Source organism: Dermacentor silvarum, chromosome 11 (assembly GCF_013339745.2).
Source record: "Dermacentor silvarum isolate Dsil-2018 chromosome 11, BIME_Dsil_1.4, whole genome shotgun sequence".
Taxonomy (NCBI): domain Eukaryota; kingdom Metazoa; phylum Arthropoda; class Arachnida; order Ixodida; family Ixodidae; genus Dermacentor; species Dermacentor silvarum.
Window position 1 is genome coordinate 20042180 of NC_051164.1, and position 25861 is coordinate 20068040.

At 46.5% G+C, this 25861-nt stretch overlaps 4 protein-coding genes across 12 annotated transcripts in view; 1 reads left to right on the plus strand and 3 right to left on the minus strand.

Moving 5' to 3' along the window:
* The window catches only part of LOC119432887 (uridine 5'-monophosphate synthase-like), a 113729-nt gene that overhangs the window by 68933 nt on the left and 18935 nt on the right, over positions 1-25861 (minus strand). The gene's annotated exons all lie outside the window — the stretch shown is intronic.
* Positions 1-25861, plus strand: part of LOC119432888 (uncharacterized) — an 86408-nt gene that overhangs the window by 30147 nt on the left and 30400 nt on the right. The gene's annotated exons all lie outside the window — the stretch shown is intronic.
* LOC119432896 (PHD finger protein 13) overlaps positions 3982-25861 on the minus strand; it is an 83811-nt gene continuing 61931 nt past the window's right edge. Inside the window, exons 1-5 of one of the 3 annotated variants that reach the window (XM_037700044.2) lie at positions 12405-12576; positions 12085-12131; positions 11711-11900; positions 6505-6600; positions 3982-4496 (exon numbers count right to left, since the gene is read on the minus strand). In XM_037700044.2, coding sequence (XP_037555972.1) covers positions 4219-4496; positions 6505-6600; positions 11711-11900; positions 12085-12131; positions 12405-12423 — 630 coding nt within the window. In that variant the 5' untranslated portion in view covers positions 12424-12576 and the 3' untranslated portion in view covers positions 3982-4218. Of the gene's footprint in view, positions 4497-6504; positions 6601-11710; positions 11901-12084; positions 12132-12404; positions 12581-25861 lie in introns of those variants that run through there. The other 2 variants (XM_037700045.2, XM_049659115.1) reach the window with 2 other exon arrangements.
* Positions 20435-25861, minus strand: part of LOC119432886 (rho GTPase-activating protein 39) — a 132198-nt gene continuing 126771 nt past the window's right edge. For all 4 annotated transcript variants that reach the window (XM_037700036.2, XM_049659109.1, XM_037700033.2 and 1 more), the window contains 2 exons: positions 25602-25847; positions 20435-23974 (listed from right to left, as the gene is read on the minus strand). In XM_037700036.2, the coding sequence (XP_037555964.1) occupies positions 23780-23974; positions 25602-25847 (441 nt within the window). In that variant the 3' untranslated portion in view covers positions 20435-23779. The remainder of the gene's footprint in view (positions 23975-25601; positions 25848-25861) is intronic.

Genomic DNA, 25861 nt, shown 5'->3' on the forward strand with positions numbered 1-25861 from the left:
AAGCGTTGCGCGTACAAACGGACAAACACAGGAAAAAAGACGTGAACGGATAGAGCGCAAACATGGTTCTGAATTTAAATTTCACGAGAACCCATTTCCAGAGTTCCATTTTATCTCAACTATAACTGAGAACCTTGAACATTTCCACAGAGGCAATTCACTCTCAACCAGTACCACTTCGAGTTTAACCAGTTTAAAGCATTAGGTACTACGCATTGGCAGAACAATGCGACCGATACTATTTCAAGCTATAAACCTTTGCATGGCAAACTGTACTTGTTTGAAAGCACAAGACAGTGTGCTACTTGAATGTGCTTCACTTACGCCAGATCTTATTCACGACAACTTACGTTTTTGATGGGTTTCTGCTGAGCTTTGTTTGCCTCACAGATGCTGCTTCGATTTGCCGGTTCAGGGCGCTCCTTTTTAACCCCAGTGTGGCCACACAAAGGTAAACTTTACAAGTCAGCATCAAAAGTTTACATACCTTAAGATCGGAGAAAATCTTGAATTTTATAACCATTTGTGGCCGTGGCCAGTAAAACCATATACCACTATGTTCGTACATGCTAGAAATACAAACAACAGGCTGCTGAAATAATCAGCTGTTTCCCAGAACCTGTGGTTTGAAAACTTTTGAAGCCGACTGTACAAATACAGCGCTGAAGCTGTCCAACACACACAGCTGAAAGAAATACAGTGGCATCCACGACGCAGCAGACCTATGAGGGTGAAATATGATTCTGCCAAGTCGTGAAAGGCAACATTGCTTTGGTGCCCTAATATCTAATGCTGACATAAGGTCACGAATCTGCCAAGACCTTCTCTAATAGCAGCTGGAAATAATCAGCTGCTTCCCAGAACCTGTGGTTTGAAAACTTTTGAAGCCGACTGTACAAATACAGCGCTGAAGCTGTCCAACACACACAGCTGAAAGAAATACAGTGGCGTCCACGACGCAGCAGACCTACGAGGGTGAAATATGATTCTGCGAAGTTGTGAAAGGCAACACTGCGTTGACGCCCTAATATCTAATGCTGACATAAGGTCACGAATCTGCCAAGACCTTCTCTAATAGCAGCTGGAAACATGCAACATCCAGATGGCTGATATTACTGCATGCAACTCAAACTGCAAAGCCTGATGTGCCAGATGTGAACAATTTTCTCTACAATGACATGCAGCGAGAGAACAACTCAGCATAGAATGTGCAGTATTTGTCAAAAACAATGAATCCAATGCATGCGTGAGTGCCGTTGATCCGACATTAAACAGTCCGCCTCCTGTTACAACTGCACAGCTCAAAAGCTTTAGGTCTGTATTTGCAAACTTCTCTTATGCAAACTGCAACTGGCCATCGTGGCAATGAGCGTGTCATTATCATGGTTGCCATCGCCAAAACGTCTGTCAGTGAGGGAAAGGCAAGCTCTCATCCTCAAACTCCAAATATTTCCATTGCCTGGAACTCCAAAGGAATAAGAAATCTGACCTGGGTTTACCTCCACTCAGACATGTAGCAGCTTTGTTACTTTTGAGACAGGCTGTACATGAGAGAGTAACCGCCGTATTCATAAAGGACGCCTGGCATGAAAGTGCCCAGGACACTCATTGCGTTCCTCCACCTGCGTTCACGACAGGCGTAATCTAAATCAAGTGAAGAACGGGCTTCAAGTTAAGTATTTATGAATATGTAGGCAAGACTTGTGCAACTGCATTAATGCACGACTCCGAGTATACCAGAAATGTGGTGACACTGTAGGATCTGTATTTGTCCTCGCACGGAGTAAAAAAACTTCCTTTCTGTGTTTACAGTGGCAGTGTTTAAGCAGCAGATGGCTAACAACTAGGTAAATTGGTAGCTGTAGGGAGCCTGGCCTCTACATTCACATAACAGATATATTATCTGTAATATATTATTACGCATATATTAGCTGAACCCACAATTGGTGTTACGAACCAGTTTCCAACAAGACTCCCTGGAGGGAAATCGGGCACTAATTTCTACGGGAGCTACAGACATGGCAGTTCAGGCATCGTGGGAGTGAATCGTAGTGCACGTGTTTGCCTTAACTATGTCCTTCTGGCTCCAAACAACTCTGCATATTAATCATGCCTATCAAAATGTTGCTTAATAAATGCAACTATGTTCTGATTATGCATGTGCACATACTATTCTTATTGGTTTACGCATTAAGAAAAATCTGATCGCTCAGAAATTTAGGCCGATAAGAGCAGATAAATTGCAATAGATGAAGCCACAAGCACGAAGATTAGACGAATCTATGTACTGCTGATCATTCTCATAGTAGCTGGGCTATTATAGGGCCAGAATCCCTTCGAGTAATTTTAGTAGGAAACTCTGCGTCACAAACACGCTCGAAATAGACTCCCCCGGGTTGGTTTAGTGTGGAAATGTGCATTAAGAGGAAGAATGCAAGGTTTGCTTGCTTTTGTGAGTCTCCACGTGTAAACTTACCCGTGTATTTATAAAAGAAATGTACCTCAACTTGAAGCCCATGCTTCACTTGGTCAAGATGTGAACGTGCCGAAGGAAAGGCAATGATCATCTTGGGCACGCTCACGCCAGGTGTCATCGCCGGTGTCAAGTTGAGAGGTATATTTCTGAACACGTTAGTTACCACACTAAGTCACTGGGCGTACCGATAAAAGTGCAACTGTCAAAATCAAAAGCAGATGACAGCAGAGCCCCTGGATGGTACTCCCGTTCGGGTTGGAAGCATACTACATTGTTTCGACTAGAAATATCGCACAAGCAAGGAGGACGACGACAAGAGAGAGCACATGAAGTGGTGGTCTTTTCCATCTATACTCCATTTTATACTTGGCATGGCAATGCCACGAAATCTACGCAAGTATAGTACAGTCTAGTGTGGTCACAGAAGTGTCTCTCATCACATTTTGCAGCGCCCTTGTCTCTGATCTGCGACGCTTTAAACTACGGATAGCAACTTTATAATTGAAACTACAATTTGTGGACAAAAGGTTACGTCGAATTGGGCATTATTTGTGCAATTTTGCAGTTCCGGTATGCAAAGTAGTACCATGTTCTGGCCACAAGCGCAAGCACTGCACTGTATCCACTGGTTGCCAAAACGTGTCACTCCACGCATTGGATGGTAAATAAGCACGAATCCGCAATGCCTTCCTTGTAATAGCAAAATATAGACAATGTTCCATCGAATTACACGATGAGTGCCTGTATTTCTTTCATATGTGACGCACTACTTTTTGCGAAAATAAATGTGAGAAGTGAGATAGGTCTCTCTAGCCTCTGCTGCGTATGAAATGAAGTGTAGCTTATTCTGTGAAGAAGACAGTACAAACACACTACACATGCTCATAATGCGGGGAAGAGAGCTGGGCAACAGGCTTCGTCTCTCAGCGCACGTGCTATGTGTGTACAGAGTGTTCCAAAGATGGAAGCATCAGGCACGCACGACTCCTTCAGCTAGAGCATTAGCTCGTTTCCCCTGAAATTCCACACACAGGTAGAATTTTTTGGTGGGTTTAGTTAAATACCATATTTGCGGTCATTATTTGCCTCGTTTCTGTTCACAAAAAACCTGAAGTGCACGCAGCCTGTGGTGACACAACTAAAAAAAAACATTTTGATTTTGATGCAACGAAGCAAACAGCAACACCTCCGGTCACTGTTACGGCAAACATCAGACAACATTACCTGTGTGTGAAATTTTGGCACTAGCGAGCCAGCAGTTTAGCTCGAGTCATGTACACCTGACACTCTGTTCACGGAACACTAGGTACACTGTCAGCCTTCTTCGTAGGATAACTAAGTAAAAGCCTGTTTGTATCTTTTATCTTGTCGTCGCCCTCTTTGCTTTCGTCTAAGCTGGAAGCAAATGAGAGGCAAGCACTTGCTGAGCTACTCGCACGGAGTACACAGAGCCGCAGGTGGCGTTATCCCCACCGTAGGCCGGCCAGGGAAAGTGTGCGAGGATGCCAAACAGCCAAGCTCTTTATCTCAGCCACACACACTGGGTCACCACCCCCCCACACAGAGAGGCCTGCCCCCGTGGGGGAGGCAAAGGAACGCGCCCCGAGGCACACCGCGAGTCTGTACAGCGGTCACCGGGAGGCCCGAGCAGAAGACTAGAGTGCCGGCACGTGGCGGCGCACCCCCCCCAAATCCCGTGAGGTCCGCACCGTCACGCACACACACGGTCGTCGTCAACACTGTCACGTCGAGGGCCTTCGCCGCTGAGGCGGCGTCGTGCCGCCCGCACGTATCCGCTGCGAGCGCCTCGTCGTGTGCTTGGCCTCGCGACAGCGCTGGCAGGTGAACTCATCGGGAATGTTGTTGCGCCGAATCTTGGCGCACGACAGGTGGATCCAGGTGAGGCACTCGGAGCACTCAATCATGGGCCGCCCGGCAAACGGCTTCAGGCAAAAGCAGGTGATCAGGTCGTGAGAGTCGTCGTCCGCCAGCGTGGTAACCTCGGACAAGGAGCCCCCTCCTGCGGCGAAGCGACACAGATATCGCGGTCAGGGCTCTGCACTGCCCACTTACCACTTAATGAGGGGTTGAGCGTACAGGCATCCAAGACATGACAGCCCATGCCCCTAATGTGCTCAGCAACTATCCAATGAAAAAAAAAAAAAAAAAAATATATATATATATATATATCCTACTGAAGTGCATCCACGCTTCAGTTCTTGCATCCTACGGCACCTCTACCTGTTCAACCTCCTGGCTAGGCCAATTGGTACCACAGTGAAAACGATACTGCCAAAGCATATTAGTTGAGAGCATGAGCTCCAAATCAAGCAAAAGCTTTGCAGTGGAAACACGAAAATGGACCACCATTGCCCCAGCACAGCCAGAGGAAAATACTCTCACCTTCCTTACAGCAAAGATGACTTGACAACACACCCAAAAGAGGCGTGTGCAGCGGCCCGAGAATTGTGCGTACACGAGTACAATTTTGCACCTTCCTTGGAATGTGCGTGGTAAGGACAATCGGTGTGTGGCTCCTCAAGTTTCAGCCTAAAAATAGCTTAAGAGATGAGCCAGTTTACTGCATTGTTTGTGCTCCGTGTGAAATGTGCGAAAAAAGATCCACACCAGTAATTTCCCAATTCCACACTTGCTTCATCTCGGCAAAGCCACTCGGTTACTACAGGGAAGGATTCATTTGCAAACAAAGCCATGCCTTAACAAGGTATCACACAACCACACATTGCCATGCAGGGTACGAATGAAATTTTTAAAGGGAACAAAGGGAAGGGGCATTATTTGCTATTTCACATTGGTGCATAGAGCTCACATCTGCTAACAGCAAAATGCAGTTGCGTAGCCGGCGGTATCATCTGTGCCATCCGCTGATAACCACTGGTGCTATCGGTGAGAGCACAAGGGTGCACTGCACCAACTAGGTGCCCGAATTCGGCTCGTGTCCACCTTCACATAAACGAGAGTCACAACTCTTGTGTGCCTCAACCTCCTCGCTAGGCCAATCGACACCACAGTGCATTGATCCTGGCTCACAGGCACTCGTCGATGCAGACATCAACAGATCGCAAGCACCCTGCCATTGGTCGGCTTTCATGCCCCGAGGTCAAGCCAGCATTTGTGAAAACTACGACTCACAATGGGAAGGTGGTGCTAAGACAGAGGTGTGGTTATTACAGTTCAGGCATATGCCACTGCTGATAGCACCATCGGCAGATGGCATTGCTGGCTACATGTTTGCATCCTGCTATTAGCAGATCTAAGCCGTGGGCCACCTCTCCAATAGGGTTATGTAACATAGAAACCACTGGGAGGGGAAAGGAAACACCTGAATTGAAGGTGTAGGTGAAGAAAGCCTGCACGTGGACAAATTCTCGGAGTGCAGGAAGCTGTGAAGGTTAGGTTAGGTGATGTCTCCAAATAGATGATAAAAGAGCTTGCAACAAACCACCGTATTTGCTCACACCTCCCACATTGGCCATCAAGGCGGAATTTTTTCAAATTACGCTGGAGAATTTTCCCCGCATAATTGTCGCACCCCTTAACTTCGCATCTATTTTCCGCTGAAAAAAAAAAAAAAAGTGTGAGCATTATGCGAGTAAACGCGGTATACTCTCACCATTGGCAGCCCCTACTCCCTTTCATCAGCTATTTAACGAAACCTGCAGCTCCTGTCTGTTGTCACTCCTGTAGGAGGAGCCGAGATGGCTCTGAAACACTGGGCACAACAAACAAGCTTTAGCTAGAGATGCCCATTCTATAAGGAGGCTGCATCTAACTGTGCTCGTTTTGGAATGCTTTTCATTCCCGTGCCACTAAGCCTTCAAGCTCTGCACGGCTCGTAAACAACAAACCCTGTAATGCCCCCTTTGTTTTTTCTCGCCAAGTGACAAGCCACATTCTCAACTTAAAAAAAAAAAAAAAATTTTTTTTTAAATGAAACATCTGAACGGACAACCGCCGCACCAGGATGCACAGTGACAAAAGATATGGATCAGGGCGCTCAAACTCACGCAAGCCGTCGGACTGCATTAACAGCACGTGGCTCATTGCGGGCTGCACAGTGGCACGTTCGGGTGGCGCGGCAGGGCAGCCCAAGGTTTTGCCAACTGAAACGGGGGGTGGGGCAAAGTGAGCACTCGTGAACCAGTTGATCGGGAGCTTAGTTTGCTCCGGATCGAAGAATTCACATTCCACCGGTGGATCTGCGGAGCGTTCGTGCATTTCAACGCTATGGAACCAACACGCCTGGCATCGGAGCGCTTGCTCGTTCGTCACCGCAAATGCACAGTGCACTTCTGCCAGCCGAGCATACGAGATTAGTCTCGTCTAACTTTAACACTTCATGGAAGCACCAGACCACAGCACTTTCCATGACGGCTGCGTTTATGTCAATGTGGCACTCGATTGACATACTCTTGCTTTTCTGTTTTATGATGGCTGTACTTTAGGCTGATGCAGACTTAATTATCATTTGAAGTAGTGACGCTGAAATCGCCATGGTGCCTCAGTAATTGCAAAAGAACGTAAGACTCCGCAGAAACCAAATGGTGTTTCTGCAATAATTTGGCACGAAGCATTTTTGCTTTCCGCATATCAGATATGGATGTGCCAAACCAGAGCACTTGCTCGAGGGTTTCGCCAACTGCTGCAGATCCACCAGTGGAATACTATGCCTCGCCGGTCACTCGTTTGTGACCCTTCATGTAGACAAGCCACACATTCGTACAAACAGAACAGGCTTGACATTCTGCAGTGCAGGCAACGAGGGATGCATTCAAACTCTCACTTCTCTGCATCTTGCCACATTTATCCTCACTACACAACCTTTGAAAAGTTGTTCACTAGCAGTAGGGTTCATCGGAGATCTGTCTTGCCTGCACTGAAACTGATGGCAAAGCCACCTCTCATGACATCATGCCTTGCAATAGTTGAATATCTGTAGCGCCTGTTCCCACTTGTCACTCAGTGCTCAAATCCTGAGACTGCATCTCAGTGTAAGAATGTGGCACAGCATGTAGAACATGCTGGGCATTGCAGGGTTAACGAACGCTAAAGGTGGATATTAGGTTAAGTTAGGTGATTACACATCAGGGATAACAAAAGTCATGAGTCTGCTTGGGATTAGTAAATTGTTTATCAGTAAAGGAGGACTACAATGCTTTCTAACAGTAAAAACAAAAAAAAAAGAAAGGGGGGGGGGGGGGGGACTCAATAGAGCAAGTTGTGAGGATATTTCCCGCACAGAAAAATGTACTGTAACATGCCAAAATACTTTGAAACCCCTTGAACTAATGTTCACCATCAACACTGCATTTTATTTTAACAAGTTAGGCCTTCATTTTCTTTGCTAGTAATCAAACTTTTCCCACTAAATAAATGCAAAAATAGTGTTGAAAGAATACCTTACCACTCTGAAATGATTTGGTGTTGCTTTAGTGTTGCTTCAGTGTTGATACTGCACATCACTTACAATAAAAGGCAGAATGAAGAAGCGAGTGACAAATTTGCAAAAATTACACCAATTGCAAATTTACATCGCACAACATAGGAGATAGGTGCCATTATGCTTTGAAATATCTAAAATCTAAATACAGTCTGGGTCACGCATTATGCTAAAAATATTGTTTACCGATTTAAAGAATCGTGAAGTTCAGCACGTTACAGGCAGAGAAATGTATGATCATCATGCAATGATTGTGGCTTCCTCATAGTGTCACATGTTTGTGATAACACATAGACGGGCCAACGAGACAAGTCATACTTAACATACATTGTTATTGTCTCATGAATGAAATGCCATAACTACGTCTGTTCTACCCAATTTGTATGTCATCACATTCCAGAAAACACAGCTAGCCCTGAAGTGAAGTATAAATGCACAACAAAATATAAACCGTGCATTGCATTCAGAGGCAACACTGCTGCCTTGTCTGTGATGACTCTCAGCATAGCTACTTTTTGGAATGAGGTAATGCAGGAAAGTAACATCTAAGGCAAAAAAAAAAAAATGTTAGATAAAAGGCTTTTACTAGAGTCGGACAATGAAGGACAAATACATGCCCAAACATTGCATTTGGTTGGAGAGTAGTCAATTTACATTGCCCAGCTATGAACTACAACACTGATATTTCCCTGCACTGTATTTGCCATGGGACTAGTTCTGAGGTGACATGTACAGGGTTACAGAGTTGTATGAAGGAAGATAAAAGTGTTGCTGTCAAGATGGCTGGCTTTGGTGCTGCTGCATTCAACAACAAAATGCATGCCACTGATTGGTAGACCACAACACAGCATAGGCAACAAGTCCTATCATAAAGGCTATTGGGAATCTGAAGATGGCGTTAAGAAAGCAGACCAATCTAAAATAATGGTGTGTTTCAATTGAGTGTCACAATGTTTCAATACCGAAATAACCGCTGCCGCCGTTAGTGTGTCAACTCCCCCCCCCCCCTTCTTGACAGGAGAGTTTATTCTTTCAGCTGCCTCGGAGACTTCAGAATTTCTCAATTCGAAACTTGTTTGAATTCTGCGCAGTTACGTCCGCGAGACTGTCCTTAAAAAGTATCCAAATGTACAAATTAAGAATTGCATCACTAAAACAAACATATGGCCTGGGGTTTCTTTGAAAGGAACCTGAAAGCTGTGCTCATCCTTTGCTATGGAATCGCAGGAAGCCTGTGTTACTTTGGCATCTACATCTTTGTCCCATCTGGCAATCACCCAAGGTCATCCAAATATTGGACAGCATGCACACACGTTAATGCATTTCATTACTCGATGGAAACTTGGATATCAATGGCTGTGTCTAATGTGTGCCTTTTTAAGTGTCCACATGGCAGCTTCACAATTTATAGCCAAAAGCAGTCACTTATGCGGCCATGTGGTTTGCATGAATAAACATGACTGCCATTACAGGTACAGCAGCATTCTCTACTGCTCGAACAAGAGCTGCCCTTCTCACATTGCGTAGCAATTGTTCATACATGACTAATCACTAAGTCAGGCACATCCAAGTATGTGCTTATAAGCTGTGCGGTGAATACATAGCCCTAGCACAAGCGAGACGCGACGTTTAGGCGCAAAGTCACACAGATTGCGCTGTCATGCAACATGGAATATTTCCGTGATGCAAAGGTTGCACGGTAACGAGAACACGTGAATGCACTTTCTTGGGATCAAAAGAATAAGCAAGGCAAACAAACCGGTGCTGAGTGGCTGCTTTAACCTCTCGTAAATGTGGCTAGGTCATGCATAGTACATTTTCACGTCTTGGGATTCCTTAACATGCATAGAAAACTTAGTACATAAGTGCAGCTGCACTCAACCGTTGCTGGAAAGTGGTCGCAGCACCTATTACACAGCTGCACCGATGCAACATCCAATAAGCCACTAATTCCTGGCTAATTAAGCATTGCAGAATGCCACGAACAGTTTTTTTTTTTGTATTTGGTGCATCGTGACCAGTTCCAAAGAACTTATCCTGGGAAAAAGGAGCACTAGATAAACGCTCAAAAACAATGTTGAAGAATGTAAGGACAACATGCATAAATGTGCACGAGCGCTAAGGTAAACCACGTCCAATTGAAAGCAAGCAGTATCCCTGTTCTTGCGAGTCTTTAATTGTATTCTCAAACAACTACACTCAGCAGTATGTGGAAAAAGCTGTGTTGCTTTAATGTCACTTTGTCTGGGCGGGTATGGACAAAAGTGCAGAGTAAAGAACCAGCAACATTATAGCAGCTTCTGAAAGATACAACCTATATAATGTCAACTGACCAGATGTACAGGGCAGATGGATGCATTCATAGTAAAGATGTCTGCTTGATTAAGAGCAGCGTGAGTAGCCATAGAGAAGGAACAAGCAACATTAATAGTAAAGAGCATGCGCAAAAAGACAGCTAACCTGCCTTCTTGCATGCTTTTCAACATGCACAAACTCGGAACACAACTTGCACAGTGCACATTCCAAACTCAATTCAATGCAGGGGCATGCTTTAGACACGTCCGTCACTGACATTCAGAGAGGCCATAATGAAGACTGATTGTTTAGCAGTAACCACAACTTGTTAGGCCATCTAGCAATGTAGCATGTTGCGTCTTCTCTAGGCAATAAGAAATGCTGTGCATAGGCTGACAACTTGACCAAATGACATAAGGACTGTAGGCTCACAGTATACAAAGGCAAACTTGCCGGCTCGCAAACCCTGCTGTAGCTTGACAGCGATGCACTGAGACCCGATGCATATGCACTTTGGCTTGAGTAGCGGTGTTAGAACATCTCCTACTCCCGTTTCTCCAACTATCCACCACCAAAAGTGGTCAGTCGACACAATTCTAACCTCCTCTCTGGTTTCGGATTACGACTGAGCACCTCACGAGAGCGGCTGCGGTGCAGCCGTCAGCGCCAGGCTTCTGCTGTCAAACTGAGGACTCCTCTTACACTGGAAAGTATTTCAGGCGGCCACTACACCTTCTCATCTACCAGGTTACGCGAGCTCCGACTTCTAGACGTCCAACATGGCCTGCACAGATGTGGTGGTCATCTGCAGAACCGTCATTCAGCACAAGCCCGAAACCAACGCAATGCAGTGCGCCTGGCCCGTGACAGACTTACGTGCACGAGTCGTTGACGCCTCGCATGCAATACTGTGCAGTGCATTTGAACATGTCGCCGTTTGCGCTCTATTTTGTCCCCCGCTGCAGTGCGACAGTTCACGGGCTGGTGGAAGCGACGATTCGAAACGGTGGGTGAACGCGTGCAGGCACCGAGCACAAAGTGACTTTCCAGCTTCAAATACGTCCTCACCGTACGTTGCAAGTGCGACCAAGGTATGCGAGCGTCTTGGGCGACTCCTTCTAGCGATGTTTCGGCGCCAACTGTGGCTCGATGCGGCATTAACCTAGCGGCGGCCAGTCACCAGGCGTACGTCCGCGTTAGTAGTTTAGCAACCGCCAAAGGCTGCGGGAAAAAACCGCAGCAGTGTAAATCCAGCCGTGGCCTGCCGCATCGGCCACGAATCGAAAAGTGCGGCGCAGATACCGCGCCCAAGCCACGAAAGTTCGTGCCGCCATTGAAACCCGAGGACGGCCGACGGACTTTGTGCGACGCTGGCTGGCGTATGTGGGCCTCGAACACAGGGCAAAAACTGCTCGGGGCACGCATTGGGCGCATTCGATCGGCATCAAGTGTCGGCGACACACGCAAGGGCCTCTCACCTTGCTCGCTGTCTTCTTGCTTGACGCTGTCGACGCTGTCCGCCGAGCTGTCGGAAGGGCTGACCGCGTCTTTCTCTTGAAGTTCCTCCTGCTTGATGCTCTCGTAGTTCTCGTACTCGAGGATGAACTTGCAGAACGAGATGAAGTCCTCGGAAGTCCGCTGGCGCTTTCGCGGAGGCTCGCCATCGGCCTGCGCAACAACAACGAACGGCGGTGAGCAGCAGCGTTGGCTATGGTGGCCGAGTGCACGATCACGGTCCGCCCGATCCCGCTGGCCTATACATGGCGTCGCGGAGAACGTCACCGCAGCGTTCGGGCCCGTGACCGCCCGCTGGGCCAGCCAAAAGAGGCGGCACTTTTCGAGCAGCACTCACCGTCGACGAAGTGAAGCACTCGCTCCTGAATAAAAGTGTCTTGGTGCCTGCGAGACGAGAAGACACGGGGGTAAGAAATCGGGGTCATCGTGACAGCAGTCAAGAGGTCCCGGCTGCCGGCTGCCAGACAAGACATTCTGACAGCCGTCGAGGGCCACCGGCACGCGATGTCGGTCTCGCGAGAGACGTCGAAGGCCCTAAAACACAGTCGGCCGGGCGGCAGGGCCCAGTGGAAACTGCCCATCGCCGTACCTCTCACCGAATGGAGGGGGGCTATACCTCCAAAGTTTTTTTGCCAGCCAGCGTCGACAGACACCTACCATTCACGTCTCCTTCCATGCTCGTCGGATGCACGCTGGTGGTCGGAAACGATCATTACATTATCGTCGAGGGGCTCGACCAGACTACGGAAACTTTTCGCCGATTGGGAACGCAGATCACTCGCCGCAGCAGCCAGACGATTTCCCGGCATTCCTCGTTGCTCGGGCAAGCTCACTAGCGCCTCTCGACGGCGGGGGTGGCCGGCCGATTAGCCATTTCGAGCCGCTGCACACCGTTCCCCGTAGAATGGAATCTCCCGAGATTCCGTAATGATACCGGATCGCATGTCGAGTGTGTGTATAAACCGCACTACGTACTTCATACGCTTCGTTCCATGGTTTGCTTTGTTTGATGCTCGCTCTTCGATGCTACCCAGTGCCCTGTTGCTTGTGCCGCGGCGTATTTTGCCTCGCGTGCTCCTTACAAGCCATTGCCGCCTTGTTGCTACGCGATCGGCGTATGAGGAAAACTTGCAACCATTGAGTTTAGCAGAGCGTTGTTTCCGCGGTACGTTAGTAACGGCACGCGCTGCACCTTCTGCGTCCAACTACAGCCTGAAAACTGACGGTACCAACCTTTTTCTTTTTTTTTTCGCATTGTTCAGCATGCCAAGGCAGGGTGTGTCGAAATGAGTCATCAAAAGTTTGTTTGCACGGTCAAAATTACTTTCACATTCGCGTTACCTTGCGGTATTTCGAAGTCCACTGAAGTAACTGGTTCAAGTACGTGCCACCGTATTCCACACCGCACAGGCAGTGCTTTGCAGACTCTCTTTATTGTCACTAAAACAGACTGTACATTTTATTGACGTCGTGGAATAAATACATACATTGATGAATTGCCATTGCCAGAGTATTTAAGCAGGCTCTCTCTAATAACAGCGTGTATACCATCAGAATGATGATGCCACACAATGCAAAGCCCCCTGTTTTCCCTATATGACAAAAAAAAAAAAGTACAATCTAAAAAATGCAAATGTGAAGACACAACAAGACTAGAACTTTACTCGAGGGGGCAGAAAGGCAGCAGAGCATCCGTTCACTAAGTGACCAGGCCGCTAAGTCACTACTACGAGCTACGCCGAACAAACTTGGCACAGTCAACCCTCACGGGTCCTGCGAACATTGGTGGCGCATGGGTTTGCCACACTTGTAGATGAAATGAATGATTCCCGCCATTCACAGGCACAGCAGCATGCAGACGTTGCATTACTCGCAAGCAATGCCTGTCTGCAAAACCCGGCATCTTAACTAATCCCAATGCGGTGTTTTGAGGGAACTGCCTTCCACCCACTCGTCGCTGGATACCAGGGATTCGAGAATGGCAGCGCATATCGGGAATGGAGGCAGAATGCAGTTGTGGTAAAGCGAACACTTTTTGGTCTTTTGTAATCGTGCTACCGAAAACATTACTATTACAACTCAACATTTGCAGCTACGTGTAAGCTCGTCTGCACAAAAAGCGACAACAATACATTCCGTAGCCTTGTACAAAGCCTGTATACACATAGGGGATCAGGTGCCTCCTTTAATTTGATCTCTGTTCGCTGTATGCAGTACTAGAAGCTGTAAAACGGCACTTCGTCTGCTAGCATATGTCTACAGCAGCTTCCTGCTGCTGAATAAGTGCAGTAAACTAAATTGACACACTTCTAACTGGTGAAACGGGTATCACGCGAGTGTTGCTCAAAGCATTAAAGCCTGCGTTTTTTTGCGCATCACTGCCACTGAATTGGGAAGGTAGTAGAGAGCAGTTCCCACAAAACACTCGGCATCCGGCTCTGCAAATAAGCAGATGCGGTAACACAATTGCAAAGCGCCACTTTCAACAAATGAGACGTGCTCCTCCCCCAACAGTCTTTCACACTAATATACATCCTCCTTGCTTGCAGACACTCGTCGTAGATGACAACAAAGATCAAATGTGCAAAGAAAAGTTTCAATGTAGATGACGACCAAAATGTGGTGGAAAACACATCTGGCGTCCCGTTAGTTGTTCGACGTGGCATACACTGATCAGAACCGTTCCCAGTTTGATGGGAACTTGCGTGGGTGGCAGCTGAAACGAGGGCTAAGGCCCTGACTTTCACAACAGTCTCTCTTCCCTGGCAACACGAAAACCACGCATCCCGATCAAGACATGAATATGCAGGTATCCAGAAGAGTCAATGTGACATATTCTATGAAAGTTTCATCTTCTCACTGATGCTTTAAAAGTCAGTTGGTAAACACAAAAATACATCATAGTTCAAGGGCAGCATGCACAGAACGCTCAATGAACCCACTGTTAAAAAAATACAGCAACAATAGCAACCTGTTGACAATTGGTATGGATAGATAATAGAATAGAATCAATGTACTACCTACTTTGGCCTAGGTTTTGTTGCATGTCACACTCGGGTAATCTCACTAACTCAACGCACTGCAGCAAAAGCAATGAGTTGCATCAGCCAATGAGAAAAGACGACCAGAAGAAGGGCTCCTACGCTGTCCATACCTGATCAAGCAATTCCGACTGAAGGATTAGTACCGCTGAATGAGCAAGCCCTTCCACCTCGCTGCTTTGGAAACAAAACAGCCAGCTCTCGTTACCGATTAGCCGACACAAACCCAAGCCTTCCCTACACTGCATGGAGTTGGCAGGACAGAGAATAACGCAGTTCTTCCATTTTTGAAGTCCAACAGTGGAGATGCACGCCTTGGCACTATACACACACATTAGTGCCCGGTGCAACGCCTGTTAGGAGGCACGGGGCACTTTGGATGCATTGTCTTCAGACAGCACTGGTGCATTTGCCAGTTTCTTAGATGGCGCTGACCATTGCAATACAGCATTTAACCTCTGACATACCGCTGTGCATAACGGGAATGTCAAGAGTTGTTCTGCACCACTGTTTACAGACTGTCATTCTTCACACGGGCATTGAGCTAGCGTCCGTCGCAACAACTGTGCGTTCAGCAAACCAAGTTTGCTTAAAACGATCACCACAACAGGAACGGTTCAAAAGATTAAAAACTTTCTCCTCCCATCATTGGTGGCATTCTAATGTCGCCAGACTCCTCCTGCTTGCACATCCACTAACAGCTTTGGAGGCTCATTTTTTTTTTTCAAATGATGCGTAATTGTACAACTACATTAGAACAGACATGGGTGAGCGTGGCAGGGAAAAGCGTATGGGAGCATCACGCGAGTTCACAGCATTGCCTCGTGGCACAAAAGTCAATTGAGCGCAGCAATGGCAGGCAGCGACTTCGGCACCGTGCGATAGCTCGGTCAACCCAGAACCAGTACGAACACCACGTTTCAACATGTATGCGCACACTGCAAGTAATAGCAGTGCCAGCAGTGACACAATCGTAGCGCCGGAGTGGCAAGAACATTGCCTTTTATCTGCCCAGCATTAGGAATTTGCAATGTTTGTAAACATTAGGCTGAACCTCGCATGAAGAACTTTTGTAACATCATGAAAAGTCAGTGGGCTGTCTGCTTGTGGGAAGTATTCTCGTGAATGACAAGAGCTGACGGCAGTACAGACGCAGCACGTGAGCTAACCATTTCTGAAAATTTCTCCACTTGAAACGCTACCTTTAAAACGTGAAGGGACACACCAGCTAGCTGAAGTGGTTGACATACTTCAGTAAAGTGACTCGTCAGCTCCAGGCTATGTCAAGTGTGAGAATAGAGGGGTGTTTCTCAAGCAACTCCTCAATGCAGGTGTCGCTGAGGGGTATTAATAAGTGCAGTATAACACCCTTCCTGTGAGCCAAGTACGCTTCAGTGAGGTGCCACATTCAGTGGCTCCGGTCTAGTAATAAATGTGCACTTTCAACATTTACTTTCAATGCACTGCAATAGAGGAGTGCTCTTCAAGCATCTCTTTATTGCAGGTATCATTACCTCACTGAGGAGCGTTACTAAAGGGGCTGCGGTACTGCCGTCTGCTCCCTGAAGTCGAGAAAGCATGTGATGAGGAAGAAGGCTTAAGAATACAGGTGTAACTGTTAGCAATAGGTCTGCGATAAATGCCAGTCATGGCAGCCGCATTGGGGAGTGCTCTGTGAAACTGATCTTGAAAAGAGTACGATGGTGTCATGTCTCAAAGCAATCACTTCGGATTCGTTACTCCCTGAAAAAAGGGAAGGATGGCACCTTGGTTTCAAGACTCAGCGTTTTACACTCGATAATGTGGCATTAGAATTCTAAAGTGTGAAGGCACCCTTCTTTATCACTAAGCGCCGATGGCTGACATGAAGCTATTGCCACAAACAAGTGACATCATGCCTTGGTGATGCACTGCCCACAGCCAAGATCTGTGATTTAGTTCAGCATGTGAACCCATCGTTACGAGGCACCACAAAGCCCTAAGTCACTTAAGCTTAAGTTTCATGCAATCAACAATAAAATGTAAGCCCAAAAGCACAGGTCTTTTCAGAAGGAAGAGGTGTGTAGAGTTTTGAGTACGATGTTAACATTTGGATAATGAAACTTTGGTTGTTCTTGACTGAACCCATTTTTCCTCCTGGGCTGAGTGGATAACTTCTTACTGCTTGCTGGAAGCCATACTTCTATATTGCAGAGGCAAGGCTCGTCCACTACCATTGTTCCGAGCATTCTATGTGTCTTATAGGCTTGACTCATCCAATAATCGCAGTGTGGTGAACACAGATGGTGATAAAAAAAAGCATTAACAAGTGAGTGGTGATCTGCAGCCAGGAGCGGTATTCTTGGTCACTCACTTTCGAGGATACAAATGATTTCACAAAATTTTCTCTGACGCAGCGCCGGACACAAGCAATAGTGGTCCTGGCACCGTGCGTCAACTCACGTGAAATCTCGCAAAGGCAACTGCATCCCCAAAAGAGTTCAACCGAGAATACAGTCCCAGCTGTCATTAAGCGCACCTGGTTCCAACTTATCTTAAAAGGTGGTGCCGCAAATAGGTATATAATGTGTGTTCCGCAGGTGTGTATGCAATGCTGTTAAGTAACAAGTTTCACATCCGAAATACACACGCAAGAAATTTGGGATCAAACGATCCTGGGCAGTTCTTCAAGCTATTGATGCAGAAGGCTGTTTAACTTTGGTTTAGAAATGCTTCAAATAACTGAACACTTAAAATTTAAGTAACATCAAAAAACACTGCATGAGAGAACAATGCACGCTAAGGCTGCACAGCTATTACTAACAATAGTAGAAGAAAAAATGTAAAGTAGCACATAAGTGGAAGGGCATAAGTGTGCAGCATTCTTACGGGGCACAAACTAAAGTGCATAGTGTCAATGCACGAGCACTGAAATTCATGTACAGTCAACTTGTGTTAATTAAAACTCTTAAAATAACACATCCTTTCGTTTGAGTCATCAGAAGTTGAATAATGCACGGTCCAAGAAACAGAAATCTGAATTATTATCCAACAGATATTTAGGTCTGTGGACTGGAGCAAGTATACAAATGAATGCACAACCTGGGGTCTGCCAATGCCCCAACAATAGTAAAACTGTACCACTGGCACCAACTTGTAAGGTAGCACCTTGCTACGTGTACAGAAGTATGAATATAGAACGTTGACACATTCTAATAACCATGCTTCATGACCATTCTCTCATTGGGCATTTTTTGTAGTCAAAGCCCAAAAGCTTTAAATTGAAAGCCTTTGTTCGAATAGTTCAAACTGCATTGAAAACAAGTGGGCACACCAGAATTTTGACATTAGGTTGAACTAACCAGAATTCTGAGCTATCCATGTTTGAATTATCGCAAGCTGACTATATCAATTTGACCTGGGCCCAAATGACTCAAGTAGACAGCATTAGAAGTGAATTGAGTGTCACAATGATAGGCCTAGGCAAATGCTACACTCTTGTCAGCACACAACACATGTGAGCACAAACAGAAACAAGGCTACTACACGCACATGTAAGTAAGCGAAAGAAACGAACAAAAATACAGCTGCACACCACAGTAAGCTTTGCAAAAAAATTTCTGACTCCTAAAGGCAGTGAAAATTGACTTAGGTAAGTACTGAACAGGCTCCACAAGCACCAATATTTAACACAGACAGCAACGAAACGAGGCAGTCTCATGAATGACACACCGTGAAATGCAGACTAAAACCGTAAAAGAAAGGTTGGTCAAGCACAGGATAAAATGCTTCGATGTACAAAAAAAAAAAAAAAGTGGACGACTGCCCATTCTAAAAGCGAGCAGAGAACAATCAAGCATCCATGCCATGCAACGAGAGAAAGCAATGATGACGCAAATGAAAAGGCGCTGTAAAAGGCCTCATGACATGAGCTAAGAACAAGAGGAATAAGCCAGAAGGTGCAAGGTCAAAAATGTGCGCAAACGGAACTGTGCGTATGTTGTGCAATAATATTAACACAAACACCGGTAAACCGCGAAACCAAAACGTAAAACTTATGAATCGGATGAAGAAAGTGCTGCACTAGCATCTTCAGCAGTGTAAAGCAAAGTAAGTAATGACACGACAATCCGACATAGCGCACAGCGTGTCTGAGAGGGGGCCGCTCCAACTGTCCAACCTGGTGGGTCCTGACAGAACCCGATGGTGTTTGTTGGAAACTTGTTGGATGCAGTTGTGGGTATGATGGTCACATGTCAGAATGCACGCGAAATTGTATCGTGTGTCTTGTGCTTTACAGCGATGAATGCAATGTCCAAGGCGCAGTTCCGGGTCATCTGTCACTGTTTACCGAAAACATTTCTCACAAATGAGATAAGATGACAGAAAAGGAATGCCTTCAATGATGGGATGTGTGGAGAGGCCAGAAGAAAGCGTTACTGATGGTCTGGTACTCCATGTGGGAGTTAAAGGGACACTGAAGGGACACGCTCTATCAGTTTTCAGCGGTAACCGATTCTCTCAAATCCTTATCTGCATAGTGATTATCAGTGGAAAAAGCCAAACTTTACTACCTTTTTTCCCAAATTTTGTACCCAAACAAGCCATCAGCGGTGTCAGTATGAGAGCGCAAATCTGACTTTTTTCACTCGTTTCGTCCATTCTTGTGCAACAAAAGTTCTTGAGTGGTGGTGCTTAATGTCCTGAAGAAACACTGGGACTGTGAGAGGGACGTAGTGGAGGGCTGTGGATTAGTTTCGAACTATCCGATGTTCTTCAAGCACGCAAGCATTTTCATATTCCGCCCCCCGTCATAACTCTGACCTTGGACATTGAGCTCGGCCTTGGACACTCTGACATTGAGCCTGTAACTTAGTGCTCAGCAGCAGAATGCCCAGTCGCTGAACCGCAGCAGATAAATGTTCTTGAAGTCGCCAGGTTGAGTCATTGTGTACTGTCAAGTGCAATTTAGTCCTTGCTTTTTTTTAAAATCCTCTATATACCCTTATCTATTCCAAGTAGTCGCCATCAGAATTTGTGCGAGTGGGGGGAAATGTCAAAGTGGCATCGTTGTCCACATTTTTTTGTTAGTGCGCGTCTCCTGGCTTACCAAGCCTCGGTTCAGAGTGAAGCTGACCCTTATTCTCTTCAGGCGCAAACTAATTCTGGCCGACGCAAATTTAGTTTCGCCATGCCTCTTGCACCTTCACAATCATTAAAAGCGTACTGCAGCACAAGACATTAGGAATTTTCATTGCTTCAGTGAGTTTGTCAAGTTTACAAAATGTGTAGTACTCCATACATGAATCCTCTTACAGAAACACTGGATATCACAATGTCAACCATTTCATGTCTAGCATACTTGGAAAGCATTTAAAAAAACATGCCTGATGTAAAACATTGTCAGAAAGGGAGTGACCGACTACGTGATTATATACCGGCATTGAGCAACCACCAAGACGTCTGGTCTTCTAAGTTCTTTCGCAAAAACAGCTTGCACATATTATTCAAATTTAGAGCAGAGGTCCAATCAGAAGTGTCCCAAGATGTATACGACACATTTTATGCTAAATATTTTCGCCGGCACTCTTACTTTTGATGCACTACCTTTTGAGGCACTGTGCGTACAACTGTACGCACAGTGCCCCCCCCCCCCCCCCCCCTGATGGGGATATAGTACTCCAATAGTGTACCCTCCCAATCTTGGTTAGATGAATACATCTCTCCAGTTACTCCAATAGTGTACCCTCCCAATCTAGGTTAGCTAAATACATCTCTCCAGTGCCCCTTTAAAAGATGGGAAGAGATGGGTAATGACATGGAAAGGGTAAGAGAAAGATGACAAGTGACAATGGCCATACTACAATGTGTGTCGGTGGTTTCTGCCTATGTGCGTCAAACTGCTTCGACAGACGGGAGGTGTCGGAGCAAGATGAATATGATGAATGCGGTTTTTAAATGCATCAGTGCATTTTGTTGTAATGAAAAAAAAAAAATACATATATATATAAATGAATGGGATAGTGCCATTAAGCTATTTGGCCCACTGCAGCCACACTATCAATTACACCCGGAAAAAGGATGGCTGCTCTCAACATCGGAACACTGTGTCCAGTGCAGTGCAATGATTAATTTCATTCGAATGTATCCAACTCGTTCTTACCATGTCAAAAAGGTCAATCTCAGCCCGTAAGGCCATGCTCAAGTCACCAGCAAAAGGGGTGGGTAGGTGAAGAAACAACGGCACGGAGTTGAAACTCAAATAGTCCAGAATTTATATTAAGCTCGCTCATAGCGACATCTACTTTAACACGGCTGAAGGAAGGAGAGGATATACAAAATTACGTTCACGATTTGATGCTTTCTTGTGTCCCGGTGTGAACTTGGTCCGTGTGAGTAAAAAAAAATGAGGGAATGGGACAAGTGGTTTGCTGGGAAGTTTGGCGCCCTCGAGCAGAAGAGTGCTGCATACAACAAAGGCTGTGAATGCTCGGTCTGCAGCCTGATGCCTGCACCAGATGTGAAACTGCATGCCATGTGTCCATGTTATGGAAATATGATATATGTCATGCGCATTGGTCACATGACACGTCACATGCTTTCCAGTTGATTTTTAAGCTTGCTAGCCATCCTGGCCCATTTTTCCATTTCATTTCGCACCCCCACTGCAGACTGTATAGTCTGGAACTTAAACATGCGAGTTGTACTCGTGTCCTGTTGCTATTTGTGGATTCTGTCCTGGACCTGCTGCTGCCTTTTTAAGACAACGGATCCAAACAACAGTGCGTGAATGTAATAGGCCACGAATGAAAGAGTGTGAAACTGAAGAAAATAAATTCCAAGTGCATATGCTCGCTCAAAGAAACAAAATTGCATCAAGCTGTCCAGCACAAAACAATGAAGCACACGCTGCAGAGAGAACATGGAAGACAGCATGTGGCACTACATTTCTCACTTTAAACAACATTGCACGACTGTACAGGCAATGCACAGCTTTTCTGGGACAGTTTGCTTCGAAAAGAGAGTTCATCCACCGCTGCTAACCATCTACCAGTAATTGCCAAGTAAAGAAGTCGAGCTGGCCAAGATGAACAACCCACAAGCCTCCACACAGATGAGACACTGTTGTGAACAAGTGTGCTGCCCTCTGCCTTCTCTGAACTGCGCCCAAGGATTGCACAAGCCCCGGTCACGTGACGAAAGGTAAGCATTACGAGGGTTGAACGAACAAGAGCTCTGCTATGACAAAGCAAACGCAGTCGTCTCTACGATCCATTTGCGAGTGGATTCACCGGACTAAACAACAATCCAAGTGTGGCCAATCAAGAGGACGCACGGCGTAGGCACAATCCAACGCTTGCTGCACTTTGGAGAAAAATAATGATAATGTAGGTGCGGTGATAATCTGTAAAAATTACCACCACGTATGCTCAGACTGGAACCCACCATTCTTTCAGCGCACCGGTACTGTAAACGCAGCAAAAGGCTATGAGTCGCTCAGAGGCTCGAAGTAATTCATGAGTCATGTCTGGTGACTACAAGTCGCGTCGAATACTGAAAGTTTTGGCCAGATGATCTGAGGCAGTATTGAGTAACTAAAAATGACACTTTTACAGCCCAACAAATGCTGCAATGTTACTACAATGTTAAAAATGGAGCTAATTTAGGTCAGAGTAGCAAGCTAGTGAGTAACGTTTCTACGACCCTTTAACCCCATGCTTGACGCCGGTTATTTAGCTTGATAATAGCAACACGAAAAGCAGTTATGCTGAGTAACTCCTTGTTTGTTTACAAGCTCATTTTTGTCCTTGGCTGCCTCGCGATTGGCTAAACGGCGTCTGCAAGGCAGTTCAAAGCCAATCGAGTACAGGGGAGGAACAACTCGTAACACGGCCCACGATGCAGCAACAAAACGTGAAGCCATGTTATCAACAAGGTTCAAGCACCTGCCAACGTGCACTGGGAAAAGAAAAATGGCATGTTGGCAAGCTGTCCATTGTGAGGTGTCACGCGGAAGTCACACCCGACAGATCGCAAGCCATTTGACTCACAAGTGGCAGCTTGTGAGTCAAATACGGCGCGTTGTCAATTGCCAGGCGCACCATCATATACAGAACTAACACGTCTGACCCGACTTCTAACTACGTTCTTGTGAATCCAGTTGTCAACAATAGCAGAAGCCAGCGTCGCACGTTGAGCGTTTGCGACACCTGGTGGCCCAAACACCCCCGGCAACAGCGGTCGATAAACCCCGTGCACTTCAAGAGCACGTCGGCCGGGTCATACGAGAAAGACCAGCAAAGGCAGGCGGCACAAAAAGTCTGAGGCAGCCACCAGCACTTGTTCCACGGCATTGCAAAACGACAATGCACCAACAACTGATGACAACTGCAGCTGCGTTGCTGAAGTGACGAGAATAATAATGATAATGATATTAACAGTAACAAATGTATCTCGCATAACAAAGTAACGTGCAGGCTGCAATGAAACGCCCAAGTCAAGGGGCACCAGATCGCTTTCATGCAACCAGGAACAGTTACGCAGCTTGCTCGCTGCATGCTTTTGCACCTCAAGTTCGTCCAAACATAGATGTTACATTAATACATACTGGGAGTTCTAACTTGCTCAAAATAATGCTAGTTTCCTCGAGACTAGCAGAGGCTGAGAAGCTTCGGTGAGACACTTTCTCCGTCGTCTGTTCGATACTTGACCTACCCGAGAGAGTACAGAGGTTGAGTTTAAATGAATCGGCACCAAAAAACCACTGCCTACTCTGCTGGCAATTGGTGGCAGTCGAGCAAGGCCGAGCTGCAAACGCTCCCAACAAGACTTTGTTCGGCTCCTTCTCCTACTGCCATTGCTATCACATCCATGGCCTCCGTGCTTTCCTCGAGCTGCCTCAGGCTTTCAATGCCGCTTGTCTTTCGTCACAATGAAGAACGCGAACTAGCCCGTCCGTCTGCTGATGCAGCGCTGCTTGGAGCAGCTAAGGTCAGCGTAAATCAGCGGAGGTCATAGGACGCCCTCCATGAAACTAGTGTCCAGCGTCTGAATGAGCGTCCGCACAAACGCCATCTCCTTGCGGGTGTTGTCGAAGATGACCCGCGGGTCGTCCGACGTGCAGCGTAGGCAGTTGGGTGCCATCACCATGGCCAGATTGCTGGCGTCCATCTTGGTAAGTGCAGCATTTTCAGGGGCAGCAAAAACCTGCAAAGAAGGTATTCGGGACTTAGGCTGCCTTATCCACTCACAACCCGAGTCACAACTCGTGGCATCAATATGTTCCAAGCCCAACACATGAGAAGAATTACATTCTTTTGGAATGATATGTCGAATTTAGAACAGATCCCCCATTTGAAAATTCAAACTACATGTAACTAGCTCTTGAATGCTGCAGCCACATACTCCTGCCTTTTGCAGCAGCTTTCAGTACAGTAGTACAGTAGACTTCCATTAATTCGACTCCGGTTAACTTGATCCTGGCCAAAGGTCCTGGCCGGCGCCCATGCATTTCTATGGTTCGAAACATTCATTATTTCGATCCTAAAACCGGCCTTTACTGGACAATTCGAACTTGACCAGTCAGCATGCATGCGGCTGAGCCCTATGGTTACCCCAGTAAGCGAGCGCTTTAATGGCAGCATCTGTCACGGCAGAGCTTAGGGGACAGTCTCTCTAGTCTAAAACGCCTATTTTTGGCCTGCCACAGGAACATTTTCGAGCAATAATCGTAGCTCACGATATCTGGTTGTGGTATTTTCCTGATTCTGTAAACTGCCTGCACGGTGCAATTGGACACAATACCAAAACTGCCTTTGCAGTTTTCAATGCTTTACCACATAACACATATGTATTTCGGTGAAGCTGACTTTAAAATACCATGCGGCGAAGTTGACTTTAGGAAACTGGCCACCATTGTGCAACGCATTAGATCCTTGCCCATTTTTCTCGCTAAAAAATCGGGTGCGCGTTAGATTTCTACTTTGTTTAGGAGCTTGAATGTCATTTCTACGTTAGTTTTCTACTCTGGACACATGGAAAGTGGGTTTGCGTTTGATTCGGTAGCCTGTTAGAAGCTGAAAAAGACTGCCAAATGAATCAGCGATGTGTTCTTGTTTTTTTTGTTTTAACAGGGAAGCTGTTTAAGCCAGCCGTAATTTGTGGTGCGTAGCAAGACACTACCAAGAAAGAAAAGAAATTTTCTTGCCGAGGCGGGATTCAAACCCGCGTACCCCTGGTCCCAAAGCGAGCGTCGTAACCACTAGGCTATAGAGACACGCTTGCAGAACGTGCATTTATGAGAACCATATGATTGCGTTCGAGCGTTGTCGTCCACAGCTGGCGCGTTCGTACGCTCGTGCTCTGCGAGGTGAAGTTTTGCGCGCTATGAAAGCAAGAGAGACGCATTCATGGAGGGGGTCTTCCGGAACGAAGTGTTGGCATTGAAACGCGGTGTCGGTGTTGCGAGCTGCGCTATGAAACGCGCAGTGACGGCTGTAAGTCCGAGACGCGCGAAAAGAAATTATCATGATCATGAGTAATAAGATGAAAAGCTTGCACGCACTTCCGGAAAATTCTGGGCTACCATCGCCCAGCTTCGCTATTTCAAGCGTTGCGCAGCCGAGTGAAAGGATAAGCATTTTTTGTTTTTTGTTTTTGCATCTTGTTTAATTTGCCCTACCACATCATTCGAGCACTTTCGTCGGTCCCGTCAAGGTTGATTTACCAGAATTCGATTCTGGTAAAGTAAGAAAGAAAGCCCATAAGTGATAAGGGTAAGGGTTCAAGTGGTAAAGAGAAAGGTGTTTTCGGTGTTTATAAGCGTGCACAGTACCTGCAGGAACCGGATGAGATAGGCGAGGACACGCTGGTTTAGCTCGGGCATGCGCCGAACCAGTGCCAGCACCACTTGGGGCTCGCCACAGCAGTCGACACACTCCTGGTAGAGGGCAGCCGGTATGAGCGGGTCGTGCAGCTCTCGGTACCACAACTTGAGCAGTGACGCCGGCACGTGCGGGTCGCCACCGCTGGTACAGTCCACCGTTTGCCACTCATCCAGCCGCACCTTTAGTGCATTGACCTGCATGCAGGGTG